Below are 14,246 nucleotides of genomic sequence, written 5' to 3' on the forward strand. Positions count from 1 at the left end.
GTTTAGATTGGAAGGAGAAGATCCTTTAATAGATTAGATACTTTTCCATGTTTTAATGAGTACTCCTTTCATCTTTCCTGTGTGTCCCATGCACACCCTCAAGTTAAGACTATTATACCTCCTTGCGACCTCCCTGTTGCTTACTAACCAAGGGAAGGGGCAAGAAGCATTAGTTGAAATGTTCCCGAAGGAGCAGAAAGAACATTCCACTGCCTCTAAAAATAGAATCCCCATCTCACAAGGCTTTCCTCCAACACACTCCATTGGGTTTCACCAAGCTTTGAGACGCCTAAATAGTGAGCTTAAATAAGTTCCAAAATGCCCCCATAAATGTGGCAGAAAAAGTAGGCTTTAATCTAGTGTACAGTTATATGCGAATATAGGGGTTTTAGGAATGTTAAGTGGGTAGACTAGGGTATTTTCAATGTTAAAAGTGGATTCTGAGTTGCTCTTTGTCTTCTTAGATTCAAGCTCCAAAATAAACCCTGAGAACTGAGCATTACTCAGCAGAGAAGCTGCTTAGAAGGAGAGTAATTTGGGGACTGGAAAAGGGTGGGGGAGCATGTTGGAAAGGTGAGGTCATCATCCTATGATATTCAGCTCTGATCATCTCCACAGTAATTTGCAGAGACATGTGCATAGAAAGCTATTTAAAAAAAAATGTTCCTATCAACCAACTAACCCTGGCTTACTCTGGGACTGTAGAGACTGTAAGAAGTAAACCTTCCCACAAGGATTTTAATTAATAGTACTAGTTTGCCTATCTAGCTGGTCTCTTATATTTCCTCCAGAGTAAGCTTAATATAATGCTGAGCACATCATAGGCTCTTTTTTTTTTTTAAGAAATCCTATTTTATTTACTTATTTATTTATTGGCTATAACATGCAGCATATGGGATCTGAGTTCCCACACCAGGATCAAACCCTCATCCCCTGCACTGGAAGCACAGTGTCTCAACCACTGGACAGCCAGGGAGGTCCCCCGCCGCCCCCCCCACCTTTTTTTTTAGAAATTCTATTTTAAATAGGCTCTTTAAAGAATAGAATCATGGAGGAGGAGAGGGAAGCATAGGATTTTAAAACTAGAAAACACTTTAGAAATTATCCAGTCAGTTTGGATAGGGTCTCATAATTTCCAGTCTGACCCTTTTTTGATGTGTTACATACATAGTTGCCTGCAGCTTGATATAATCCTATATCAGTATTCTCAGAACTGGCAAGAGTTCTTACTTCCTGAGGAACAGACATTCAGTGGGTTTGGTGTTGATTATTCCCGTGATTAGTATCTGAACAGTGAAAATGCAAAAGGCAGAAGAGAGGAAGATAGGATCTGAGACAGGAAAAAAGCTCCTTGACACACTGACTCCTTTTGTTCAACCAGTGTATGTATAAAAACTGTCCAACCAATTCTGAGTGTCTGGCAGAGCTTCTCTTGAAATTAAAAAGCAAAAGGAAATTTTACAAAATAATAAAAGGCCCCAAATCCCTAGCCATGCCATTCATTGACTCAGAGACATGTGGTACCAAATGCATTTCAGAAAGGCACTCAATCAAGCATATCAGCTTTTAAAATCAAGTCAAGAATATTGGCTGTACCAAAAATGAAGCTGACATTTGCATTATCAATGAAATGTTTAATATAGTATGGATTTAATTCCCAAGTACCCGAATTTTGCACAAGGTTCCTTTTCAGCTAGCTTTCTCTTCCCCAAATATTCTCTACCCATGCCTCATCTATCTTTATATCTCTCATTTATTTATCTCAAAGGGCTTGGATAGTGCCTTGTACCACAATATATGCTCAATAAATGCTTCCCACTATCCTTCATTTTGAATTCACTTGTTTTAGGCAACAATAATTTCTAAATATCACCGTCTATTCTTAGAGATACACAATTAGCAAATACACAGCATAAAGTGGCTCTCTCTGAGCCACACGGACACGCCCAAATACCCTTTGTCCAGACCCTCTGTGGGAATCCAGGGCCTATCCAACAGGGCCTTGCTGTGTCATGCTGCCACCATACAGGGGACAAGGGATGATGGTGGAGGGAATGGAACCTCCCTGGCATCTCATTATAGGTGTCTCATTCTGGGCTTGGATTTTCCTTCTAGCCATGTCCTTCCCTCACCTACTCTACTGAGCTACAATGAAGCATTCCCTTTCCAAAATCTGCCCCCATACCTAGCTCCTGAGGACTGTACTGATTGCAATACGAAATCAGGCAGTTGTCCAACACAGAGGTCCCTACCTTCCTACCTCAAACTGACTCTTCCGAGCAAAGGTTTGGGAATGGGAGAAGGAGATTTAAAAGAAAAGTCAGGATTAATCTCAGTATTATCACATCTCTCCCCCCAAACTCCTTTCTATGGAGACAAATAAGTTTGGGGTGAGGGTAGACACATCAAGGGAACATGACAGAAAAAAAATGAAAATACAGGGAAATAGAGGCCAGAGTGATATAGGAGGACTAGAGTCATTAAAAAAAAAAAAAAAAACAGGGAAAACAAAATGACAGCTTGAAAAAGAAGATACAGATAACAAGACAATTTTATCTTCAGGACAAATGTTAGGCAGGTTGACAACTGAAATAGGGAGATAAATGCTGAAAAATGGCTACACGTAAATTGTTAGAAATTAATGTCTGTGTAAAGGATTATAAGTCATGGATGGAGATCTTCGGAAGGATGTAAAACGGTGAACACCTACCTACCTATTGTTCCCAGCGCCGCCCTCGCTCCTAAAGAACTGTCCCCCCACCCCACCCTCATTAGGGGTCTTCAACCTAACTAGCAGCACCTCTCATATCTTTTCAGCCCATTGCCCCCCTCCCTCAGTCTCGTTTACCTGTTATCAATGAATTACTAGCGTGTTCCAAAGATGGAGGGAGTACCTCAGGGCTCCGGTGTGTGCTCTGGGCTGGAGAAAAAGAAAGCTACTGGGGCTTTGACGGCTTTGTCTTCTCACTCCCTCTCCCTGTTCAGTGACTGAGCCAGTCTGCTCAGTCTCCCCCTGCAATGCAGCCCCTCCTAAGAAGGGCGGAAGGACTCCCCGCCCCCTCCCGGCCTGACTTGGCTAATTCAAATGATAGGTTCCAGAACACTTGAGGGAGGGAGACCGGATTAAAGCATCTCCGTAGGTTTATTGGTCTGCACCACGGTTCCAGCACCCCCGTGCTGACTGAGGGAGTAATGAATGAGCACTTAATTGTCCTCTAATTTTAGGTCTATGGATTAAAAAATCTTGACTCTAGATAACGATGGAGAAGAGGAGTGTCCCTTTATCCCCCGATTTAAGGATTTTGAGTTACTCGAAGTGTTTTCGAGAATCAGAAAAAAATTCTCCAGCCCTCCCTCCCGATTGCCTCCCCACCCTCACAGTGGGTAAATAACCTAGCCCCCTTCCATTTGGGGAAGGGTACAGGAAGATCGGGACGGGAGTGTGCTTCTGGGAATCTCTGAACTCGGTTGGGGCCGCAGGATGTCGGGGCTCCGCTTCATTTTTGCCCCGCAACCGCCGGCGCGCAAAGGGAACGCGCGGTTCCGGACGGTCCAGGGTGGGTGCCAGGCCCTCCTCGAGGGCCCCACCTTCCCGGGTTCGCCCCGCAGGGCGGCGGCCCCCGGGGGCTTCCGAGGCCCCTCCCACGTCCTTGCACAGCGCAGCGCCTCCTCTGTCCCGAGCAGAGCTGTGCGCTGGGCTCTCAGCCCGACGGGTTTCGTAATCGCGTCGCGGCCGTTTCCGCCCTCAGCCAGCCCCACCTCTGCCGGTCCGCCCTCGGCTCCCCCACCGCGCCGAGGAGCGAGCCCGGGAACCCACACTGGCTTGCCCCGAGCGGGAGCCCCCCCATCAGCTGCCGCCGGACGCCTCAATGCCGGAGCAGAGCAGGTGAGGCTTTGGGGTCTGTCCCTCCGCCGGTGCGCCCCGCCTCCCCAGCCTGGCGGAGACGCACCGGATGCTGGGGGTGGGGGAGCAGGCGGTCCGCGGCTGTCGAGATGCTGGGTCGGTGGCAAACGCGGATGCGCTGGGTGAGTAACCGTCTCCGTCCACGCTCCGGCGGTGCGCAGGTGAGGCCAGTGAAAGAGCAGAAGGGAAGACGGGTCTGGAGTGCTGGGGGGAGAAGGGCGGTGGAAAGAGGGTCTCTTTTGAGACTCACCAACCTCGGTGTTGGGATGTGCCAACAAAGTGAAGCTGAGCTGGTCCAGGAAGGTCTGAATCTGAGACAAGCAGTCACGGAAGACAGCGACAAAGTCGGAAAGATTCACAGAGAGGCCCCAATCCTAGTTCAACCTTGGGAGAAGCAGAGAATTTCTGGGTGGGCGCAGAAATGGAGTCTATGGGACTGATTATATTGGGGAGGGGGAGTTGAGGGCCTAGCTCTGCTCTTAAGCCTCCACAAGACCTTTCCGGGGGAAGGGCCCGGTTGGTGCTGGGGCGAATGCCTGTCACTTGACTGAAAAGCGGAGTCCCCCCTACTTCTCTAGAGCCCCTCAGCAGCCCTCCTCCCTGGAGGTCTTCAGAAGGGCCAGCTGCAGCCCCGGGCTCATGGCCAGAATTGCCCGCTCCATTCTCTCCATTCTCTTTCTCTTTCCCCAGCTGCTTCTTGTGAAGGCTTGTCAAGCAGCGGGTTGGAGGCCTTGGGGCTGGAGGCAGCGGGACCGGGAAAACCGGTTTGGGGCTAGAACAGGACTAGGAAACTACCTCTGTACATCCTTTCTCCCTGAACCTTTCTCCCATCCATTCTCCTGCTCACTCCCTGGCAGTTTTAATGTTCTTAAGCTCCGTTGTGACCTTGATGTCTTCTCCAGCTCTGTATTTCACCCTTCCTATTTGGGACTCAAGCCAGGTCAAGGCACTGCTTGACTCAGGATGTGGCCTTATCTGATCAGATCCTGACCTCTCCTGCTGTTTACCAGACCCTTCCCCTTCATTTGTGGGGTTGAAATAGTGGGTAGTGGGTTCAGGTGCCTCGTCTTCCTGGACTGACCAGTTCAGGACTTCGTTTGTCCGAAACTCACTCTTTAGAGATTTAGCTGTTTTAAAGGAGAGTGGCAACCAATCACTCTTACTTCCTTTTCTGACCTTGTTCCCCTCCCCCCTCGCTGCCACCGCATTCACCCGGCCCAGTCTTCTCAGGCTGACCCCACCACCAGGTTTCAGAGACCCTTATGTCCTGTGTCCTAGGGAATGGAATTTCCTGGTCACTTCTCATCACCATTGGTCATTTCATGCCAAGTCCCCCACACACACTTTCTCTCCACCCAGCCCTGGCCAGGTCCCTGGAAAAGGAACAGAAACGCCCTTGTTCCCTCCACTGCCCCTTTCCCTCTCCTCCCCCTCCTCTCTCCGTTTCCCTCCCACCATCCACTTCTGTCCACTCAGCTTTGAGCAAGGGGGGGTTTTGGAGGAGAGTCCAGTCTTAGCACAGCGGGTCTGGTAGTGTGGGGGGTTTCCTCTGATTCTTCATTGTTTTCTTCATCCCCTCCCACCCCCAACCCTTACCAACCAACACCACAACAAACCCTGTGACTGACTGACTGTCCCACTGGCCACAGCCCCCATCTCTGGACAGCTGCATTCTGACTTCCTCCCTGTCTCATCACTTGTCCCACCAGTGGTGGAAAGGGAAGTTAGAGGAAGCCTGGACTCCTGGGTCCTTCCATCCCCCAGAAACTGAACCTCAGTGTTTGTGTGATCTCATCTCAAGGCTGAGAAAAAAAATCCCTCTCAGCTCTTAGATCAGCCTAGGGTGCCAGTCCTGGAGGGAGGGGAGATTCCTATCCAGGCTCCAGTATGGTGTCCATGAAATTGCCCTGCCTGGAATCTTTGAAGTTGCTTGTATTATCCGAGTAGGAGAGGGACTGAAGATAGAGGAAACCCATGTGTGTCCTACCCTGGCGGGCAGTGGTGAAGTAGTGTCCTTGGACACTAATGCTACTGGAAAGTTCCTCATTATCTGGTTGGCTGATGAAGATTGGGGGTGGAAGTACTAAGAAGGGAAGAGAGAAAGAGAACAGGTCACAGCATGAGGGGAGGAGGCAGGCCAGCCCAGGCCCTGTGGGTTGTGAGGCAGAGCGGAGTGGCACGACACGACACGTGAAGAGGGTGGGGAGCCTGGAAAGAGATTCCTCACAGAACAGAAGATGCCTGGCATGTGTTCCTACGACCTGGGCACAGGTGATGGCCACAAGACGCACATGGAGAAAGGGCCATGCCACAGACGTGCACGCTGACGCAGAGCACAGATGAAACAGTGCAGGCGGTCCTCGGGAAGGCTCTCAAGGTCAAGTAATGAAGGAACTAGTAAATGGCTTTGGGGAGGGGTTGGATCTCACTTGAGGGAAATGAGGAGGAACAAGGGCAGGGAACAGAGAGGGAAGAATTCCTCACTGAAGAAAATCTTTCTTAGGTTCCAACCTATTGCAGTTAGTCACCCAGGACCTAGGTAGTCAAGGCCTCTCTTGGTAAAGAAAATCTAGGTGTTCAGGGTAAGGTAAAGAAAAAGGGAGGGTCAGGGGTGGAGGCCTTGTTTGTGAGAACAAAAAAACCACCATTTCCTCTTTAAACTCACTTAAATGCCCCTCCCCTTCTGCCCTAAACCCAGGGAGAAGGGAGGTGGAGCTTGAGCACCCCAACTTTGTTCATTTCTACCAGTATCTTTTGGTCCCCTCCCATCCTGTCACCTTAGCTTCTAGCCCTCTTCCTCTCCCAGCAGCTATAGCTTCTTAACCCCTTGGTGCCCTGTTGGTTTTTTGCCTTTCTCTGATCTTCATACTTTGAGGTTATGTTTACAGAGGTTAACATTGGTTACAGGACTGTGGCCTTAAACAGGAGCAAGAAGATATAGGCTCATCAGGAGGCTTCTCAAGGGAGTGGGGGATGGGGGATTTCTCCTTAACTTTTCTCTCTCTTTACTCTCTGTTTATCCAGGGTTCCAAGTCTGTGGAAGACATAACCTTGCACCTGCCTGCCCACCCCACTCTCTGACCTTGCTAGTCTCTCAGGATCTGAGACGCTGACCTTCACCACTCAGCTCCAAGGACTCCACTTTGTCTAGACCTGTCCAGCTGAAACTCAAGGCGTTGTTACCCCTAAGGGGAGTGAGGCGAGGGCAGTCAAGGCACAAGAACAAGAGCCCTCTGGGGCTTCAGGCAGAGGAGTGAAGCTGGAACCGTCAGGGAACATGAGTGAATTTTGGCACAAACTGGGCTGCTGCGTGGTAGAGAAACCCCAGCCGGTGAGTCTTCCCAACCCCACCCCAACACACACAGAAATCAGTTACCATAGGCTGTGATAAAGACACATCATCTGGAATCTGCCATCTGAAGAGCCCACTTCTTGCCTACCTCTCTGTCAGAATAGCTTCTAAGGCCAGGCTGGTGTGGGCATGGAATAAAGGGGCTGAGTGATGGAAGGGGTGAACAGTCCCAGCTGTCACTTCCTTTTCCCGTCCATTTTGAGTTTGACAGGAGGTTGTAGGTGGAGCTTAATACTTGTCAGTTTGCCCCATTGTTCCCTCATCAGCCAGAGGTGACTTTGACATGCCCTTTCTCTGTCCACTGTGCAGGCCACTGCTCTTACCACCCTGCCTGTGTCCTCTACATCTGTGTTGTTCTAGCCCCGCCTTTCATACCCTAATGATTTCCCTGTTATAGTGCCATATCCCCTTTGCCCCCAGACCCTTAGCTCTTCCCTGAGTGGTTTTCAAGACTCTTTTCCCTTCCTCCACTGTGATGTAACTCCCTGTCTTCTCCAAGCAGAAGAAGAAGAGGAGACGGATTGACCGGACCATGATTGGGGAACCAATGAATTTTGTCCACCTGACTCACATTGGCTCTGGGGAGATGGGGGCCGGAGATGGACTTGCCATGGTAACGAAGGAATAGGGAGAGGATGAGATGGGATTGTGGCCTGGAACTGTGCCCCTTTTTGAAAGTTGAACCTGGAGGCATAACAGAATACTCGAAGGGAAGCAAGAGGCTGGGATTCTAGTCCTGTTTGCAGGCTGCATAAATCTGAGATCTGGCATTTCAGGTCTCTGGTGTAGTCGCCCTCATCTTTACAATTAGCAAATTGTTCTCCATTGGGATGGGGGACATATGTCTTAATAGTTACTTAGAGGGCCTTTTTTGCAAAATCATAACCCTTTCTTCTATTAACTGTCTAGAAAAAAAGAAAAAACTGCTGTCTTAGCGCCATAGTAGGTCATACTGAGGTTGGGAGTGTTGGGTCAGGAAAAGGGCTGAGCACCTCTGTTTTAAATACTGTTTAATATGCATTTCTGCTCTCAGAATAACAGAGGACTTCCCTGGTGGGCCATTGGTTAAGACTCCACACTTTGAATGCAGGGAGCATGGGTTTAATCCCTGGTCAGGGAACTAAGATCCCACCTGCCGTGCCCCACCTCCCCCCAAAAAAAGAAGGGGTGGGCTTGGAGATATTGAAGGAATTTTTTCATCAGTTGTGAAATTGAGATAAATATGAGAGAGTCCTTTGTGAGAGAATCTTACTTGTAAAAGACCTAGTTTATCGCATCCTCATAAAGGTCAGTGTGAAGTGAGGCATTGAAACTTCCCTTGGAGGAATGGAGGCTAGTTTTGACCTTTTCATAATTATTTTCTTGTCAAGGAGATGGGGTCAACCTCTTCCCTGGAGGGCACAGGGGAGAACTCCTGCTTTGCTATATTAAGGTTTTGGAGGGTCTCACATGTGCTTTTTCACAGACAGGTGCAGTTCAGGAGCAGATGAGATCCAAGGGAAACCGAGACAGGCCATGGAGCAATTCTAGGGGCTTATAGCTCCGATAGGAATGGTGAGTGATTAGAGCAACTGATCCGGCGCCTCTAGCCCCCTGCCCTGGAACCCTTTGCAGGAATGGGAAATGAAAGGAAGAAGAAAGAATTAGGATCTAGAAAGGCAGAGAGAAATGGATGTGCAGAGAGAAATAGAAAAAAAAAGAGCACACTGTGGAAACAGTTAAGAGTATGAGCCAGGTGGCGCACTCTCTCAAAGGTTATCTTCGAGGCTAATCTTCCTTTTTTTTCTTTAATCAGGATCTGCTATGTGTCCAGCCTCCACTCTGTCCAGCCCCAAAGAGATGCTGCCCCTATCAGTTCTCCTCCCAGAATCAGTGGCCCAGGGCCCTTCTTTTCCTGTCTCATAATGCCTCAGAAGGCTTGGGGGCTGGACTCCCTTTCCTCCCTCTGGTTGCAGCCCCTCCTGGAGATGGGGTCAAGGCAGCAGGACTGACCAAGTGACGACTAACTGGCCAGAGGAGCTCAGCTGAAGTCTTGGACACTCTCAGATCTGAGATAGGAGATTTCTGGGAACTTGGAATGAGTTCCTGTCTCCTGAATGATGGTCTAGGTGCCATATGTTTTTAAACTCCTAACCTGGAATTCCTTACATGTGGTGGGTAGGTGAGATGACCTAAGCTGAAGCCAGCTTTGCTGAGAAGCTCCCTACCTCCCTGTGTTTGTCTTTCCTCCTGGAGGGAACTGAAGTGGATGTCAGGTCGGGTCTTAGCGGGTGACAGCTGGCTGCTCTTTCTTTCTAGAGTGTGGACTTTAAGCTCACAGTCCCTCCTATCTCTTTGCCAGTACCGGGTTCTTTCTCTCAGAAGGCCTCTAGCCCTGTTTCTATAGCATTGCTGGCTCTCTCAGATCTTTTCCTCTTTTTTTTTAATTAAAATTTTAATTTAAGATGAGATCTCTTAATTACCCCATCTTGCTACTACCTCTGCCCTAACCCCAACCTTGTCATGAGCCTTACTATTTCCCACTGGATAAGAGTTAAGTGGTGGGTCTTAACCTGGAGACATTCGTTTTTAGTCTTGGGGATCTGCCTTCTGCCAACCTCCCTGCTGGCCTAGGTGAGTGGAGGAAGAGGGATCTTGGAGAAGAACCCAGAAGGCCACAAAACTAGGAGTTTATGTCTCAGGGTAGATTTATTGATCGCTGAGGATGGGAGGGGTGGTGAGATAAATAGGTTGAAAACAGTCATCCTAAAATGAGCTTAAGATCCTCACAGCATGGGAGTTAGAAGACCTCTAGAGCAAGTTTTCTCAAAACTGGGCACTTTGACATCTTGGGCTGGGTAATTCTTGGTAGGGAGGGACTGCCTTGTGCATCGTAGGACATTTAGCAGCATCCCTGCCCACCCTAGTTGTGACAACCAAAAATGTCCCCAGATGTGGCCAAATGTCTCCTAGAGGGCAACCTCCCCGCTGAGAGCCACAGCTTGAGAGTCAAGATATTTTCCTCTTACCTGACTTCCACTTGTTCATCCTAAGCCTGAACCACGGATAAATGAGGGAGGGCCCTTTGTAAAATAGGTTCAATAGGGCTGCACCTAATCTCCAAACTCTGCTCATTGTGTGGCTTGTGCTTGTGTGGGTTCACGTCTCTGTATGGACATGTGCTGCAACGCTCCATCCTTATTCTCTCCAGGGGAGGGGTTCCTATGGTGTGGGGGCCTGAACAGGGTGAAATGGAGTTGCGGAAGGAAGAGAAACAGTAGAGCTGCAGCCAGCCCAGCTTATCTCCCCCAAATTTAAACTATTTCTGTGCCCTAGTCCTAGAACCAGACACAAGTAAGACTCAGGGAGTTTTGTCTGAAGACCAGCGTCCCACTGCCCACCTGGCTGAAGAGTCTGCCTTAGGTGGGAAAATACTGTCGGAGCAGGGTCTTTAAGGCGCTTTCCATTTTCTCAGGTGTTTTGTTCTAGCCCCTTCCTTGCAGGGTATTTAGAAGGGCGGAACAGATAAGCTCCTGCCTGCTCAGAGATGAGAAGGCAGCAGTCTTGTTAGCTCAGTAACAGGAAGCATCCTGTTTGATGGGAGTGGGAGTCAGGAATGTGAGAACTAAGGTCCACTCTGCTGATTCCACCATCCATCTGGTTCGCCCCCACCTATAATAACTGAGGTTCTAATTTTTTCAAATTTCAGTGTATTTCCTGCAGTTTTTCAGTGTCTAAGCTTGGTCATAGGGATACATTCCCAATGTACTCAGTTCCAGTCTAGCTAATTGCTCTGCAAGTAGCTTAGTAGCCTGCGGGTTATACTAGATCTAAAGGGTTAACAGGATAGGGCAGGAAGATGGGGACCTCCTGGAATCTCCGGTCACCCTGATCTTGAGCCTTACTCTACTGCCTGCTCTTTACACACAATCTTCTTTTCTTTGGTGCTCTCTCACCTTTAGCTACCTTCTCTAATGTGTATGCTACCATCATTTTAACAATATTGAGAGTGATGGGAATGGTTTTGAGAGTCATAATTTATATTAAAAATTGTTGGACTTTTAAATACATTTTCAAATAAAAAAAAGTTGAAGCAAAATAGTTGCAGAGTAATCACTACAGGAATGTGTGGGTTAGAGGGTAGACACTGTTAATGAAGGCAGCTCCAAGAAAGTGGCTGTCGTAGAGTTTTGTTCTGACCTTGCCTCTTCTGAGGAGAGAAGGCTAAGGGTTCTGAAGGCAAGAAGACCACTATCACCTGCCAAGGCCTCAACTTGTTCTTCCTGTTCCTTTTTTGGGGGCATTTATCTGAGATTTTTCAAGTCTTTAAAGAAGTACTTGTTTAAAAGCAACTTTAGAAATGAGGAAGATGAGGACTTCCCTGGTGGTCCAATGGCTAAGACTCCGAGCTCCCAGTGCGGGGGCCCCATCTCTAGTCAGGAACCAGAGGCCCCTTGCCACAGGTAAGAGTTCACACGCTGCAACTAAAGATCCTGAGTGCCTCAAGTAAACCCGGCGCAGTCAAATAAATAAAAATTAAATAGAGGACATGAATAGACATTAAAAAATAGAAGTGAGGAAGATGAGCAATATCAACATTTTTATCCTGGAGGAGAGGGGAAGAGACCAAGTCAGATGCTGTTAGCTACACAATTCAGTTTTAAGGTTCAAGAGACTTATGGTCTCCTTCAGGTACCTCTGTACAAAGATGCATAACCAAACAGTTTTTTTCTAGTTTTGTTTTTCTGTACTAAAAATAAATCCAGTGGGTACTGGGATTCAAGGGGGAGGAGAGGTTGAGATGCTGACACCTCCTCTTGTGGTTGAAGTGGCCATTACCTCTGATTTCTCTTTATCTGGGTGAGGAAACAAAATAGAAGGGAAAATATTATAACCACATCCATATTCTTTTCCCTTCCTTGCCTCATTTCCCTCTTTGCACAAACCCTCATCCCCTCAACACTATTGCACACTATGCTTTATTATATTGAATAATGGTATTGGACATAGAAGGAGAAAGACAAGGACAGAAACTGACAAAATAACCAAGTATACATTTTATTGTCTTTCCCCAAAGAACCTGTTATCCTGAGACCTTGAGAATATTTTATCAGGTCAGTCAGGAACTTTGGTAGCTCTTTTGGTAAAAGTAAAGGACTATCCTTCCTTGAGAGTTCTTAAGTTTCTGGGAATTCCAGAAGGACAATTCTTTGGGTTAGTAGTGGTTAAGAGCATGGGCACTAGGGTCAAACAAACCTAGTTTAAATCCTGCTGTGATTCTGCTACGCACTAGCTTTGAAAGCCCTGTTTCTTCATCTGTAAGGTGTGAATAATAATATGATACGGTTGTTGTGAGGATTGATCCAGGCAAAGTGCACAGAGGAAGACCTCAGATATTGGTGGCTGTTACTGTTAAGCTGCATTAATAAACTGAAAACCATGAATATCTTCCACATGCATTAATCATCTCCACATCAAGAATTCTTTATATAACTACCATCTTAACAGTTTGGTCAGTAATCATCTAGTGACCAACAGTACATGTTGCCTAATAGCCATGTTAGCCATGTTGCTCAAGAAATGGTATATGGAATCAATGGCTAACAATAAATGTGAATAACCAGTGCATATTATGAATCAATAACCAAACAAGTTAACAGTTCATGCAGACATGCTGGCTGGTTTAGCAACAGGTTTCTGTATATCAGGACTTTTCAGATTCATTAACAAAAATCCTGGCTCATCACTAAACACTTACTGGTTCCATCTCTGTGAACATTGTAGAGAGGTTGTTCCAAATATCCTCCAGCCCAATCCTGACCCGTTTCCAAAAAGCATAGGCTGGGTGGGGGCTGGGAATGGGACTGGGGATAAAAGGGGCAGGTCTGAGTCTGCTGGTTAGAGGGGGGAAGGGAGCGGTGGTGGTGATGGCCCTGGTGGTGGTCTGAGTGGTGGTCTGAGTGGTGCAGCGGGTGTCAGCACAGAGACCTGCATCTAGGGGGCACTCCTCCCGCTCGCGGTTGCAGGGGCATAGGTGGTAGGTGCAAGGCCGGTGCTCGGTGCGGAGTTGACTCAGCGCCCCAACTCGAAGGCGGCCCGAAAGGCCATGCAGTCTCCCGGCCCGGGTCCGGCTCATAGTGCCCGACTTGCAGTGGCAGTGCCACGGGCCCCAGGGCAACAGCACCAGCCGCAGATCCTCCGGAGCTGGCATGGCCGTGGGCGAGGGAGGCGGCCACTGGCTCAGGGTGGACCCTGCTGAGGACCACGGGTTCGTGGTACTGTCAGAGGGCTGTGAGTCCACATTAGCCTTCCAGGTGGAGTAAGGCAGGCTTGAACTCATCTTGTCGGAATCCTGGTCATTCACTGTAAGGTATGGGCTAGGCCTCCCAGGCGTAAAGCGGGTCGTACTGTCAGTCTCCGACTCGGTGTCATTCTTTCTGGCGTAAATCACAACCCCTTCTTCCAAAGACCCATCCTCCTCCTGCGACAATCGTGACCTGCTGCCTGTGGCCACCGTAGAGGCTAAGAGCTCCGCAGCGGCCGGGCCTGCCAGGCGGTCGGCAGCGGCCACAATGTCGTCCTCATCCTCCATTGTCACCCTCATCCTTGGGGATACAACGCCCGGAGTCGTCCGGGCGGTGGTTCTGTAGCTGCGGGTCATAGGGCCCCCGAAGCGGAAACTGTCCCGCGGCATCGCGGTCGAAGTCAGGCCTTCGGCCCCCGCCGCCCGGGGCCCCAGACTCAGCAGCAGGGCCCAGAGCAGCGCGCCGGCGGCGGGGACCATGGGGCTGGACGGTGTGGGGTTGGGAGGGAGCCAGTGAGGAAGGCTGGGGCTCCCACCTTCCTCCCTCCCTTCAGCTCTCGACCCAGACCCACCGGGTCGTTAGAACCGAGGCCCGCGGGGGGAGGGGCGGGGGCTCGCACGCGCGCGCCGCGCCCCTCCCCCAAGCCCTCTCCCCAAGGGGCGCCCTGGCAGGCCCCGGGACTCAGGTGAAAATCCCCGGAACATCT

General features: G+C 49.1%; 2 protein-coding genes across 4 annotated transcripts; one reads left to right on the forward strand and one right to left on the reverse strand.

Annotated features, from left to right (window-relative positions):
- Nucleotides 1–3,685: 3,685 nt before the first annotated feature.
- CDC42SE1 (CDC42 small effector 1) lies at nt 3,686–11,336 on the forward strand. Of its 3 annotated transcripts, none has more exons than XM_040230726.1 (5): nt 3,686–3,886; nt 6,929–7,235; nt 7,759–7,869; nt 8,722–8,810; nt 9,052–11,336. In XM_040230726.1, the coding sequence occupies exons 2-4, from the start codon at nt 7,182–7,184 to the stop codon at nt 8,794–8,796; spliced, it is 240 nt and encodes a 79-aa protein (XP_040086660.1). In that variant the 5' UTR covers nt 3,686–3,886; nt 6,929–7,181; the 3' UTR covers nt 8,797–8,810; nt 9,052–11,336. The 3 variants fall into 3 exon arrangements, with proteins under 3 accessions (XP_040086660.1, XP_040086661.1, XP_040086662.1); XM_040230727.1 differs by lacking the exon at nt 3,686–3,886 and adding an exon at nt 3,948–4,026; XM_040230728.1 differs by lacking the exon at nt 3,686–3,886 and adding an exon at nt 3,996–4,065.
- Nucleotides 11,337–11,893: 557 nt separating this feature from the next.
- Nucleotides 11,894–14,019, reverse strand: CUNH1orf56 (chromosome unknown C1orf56 homolog). The gene has a single exon (XM_040230724.1). The coding sequence runs from the start codon at nt 14,017–14,019 to the stop codon at nt 12,982–12,984; it is 1,038 nt and encodes a 345-aa protein (XP_040086658.1). The 3' UTR covers nt 11,894–12,981.
- Nucleotides 14,020–14,246: the final 227 nt, after the last annotated feature.

This window comes from Oryx dammah, unplaced genomic scaffold (genome assembly GCF_014754425.2).
Source record: "Oryx dammah isolate SB20612 unplaced genomic scaffold, SCBI_Odam_1.1 HiC_scaffold_28, whole genome shotgun sequence".
Lineage (NCBI taxonomy): Eukaryota > Metazoa > Chordata > Mammalia > Artiodactyla > Bovidae > Oryx > Oryx dammah.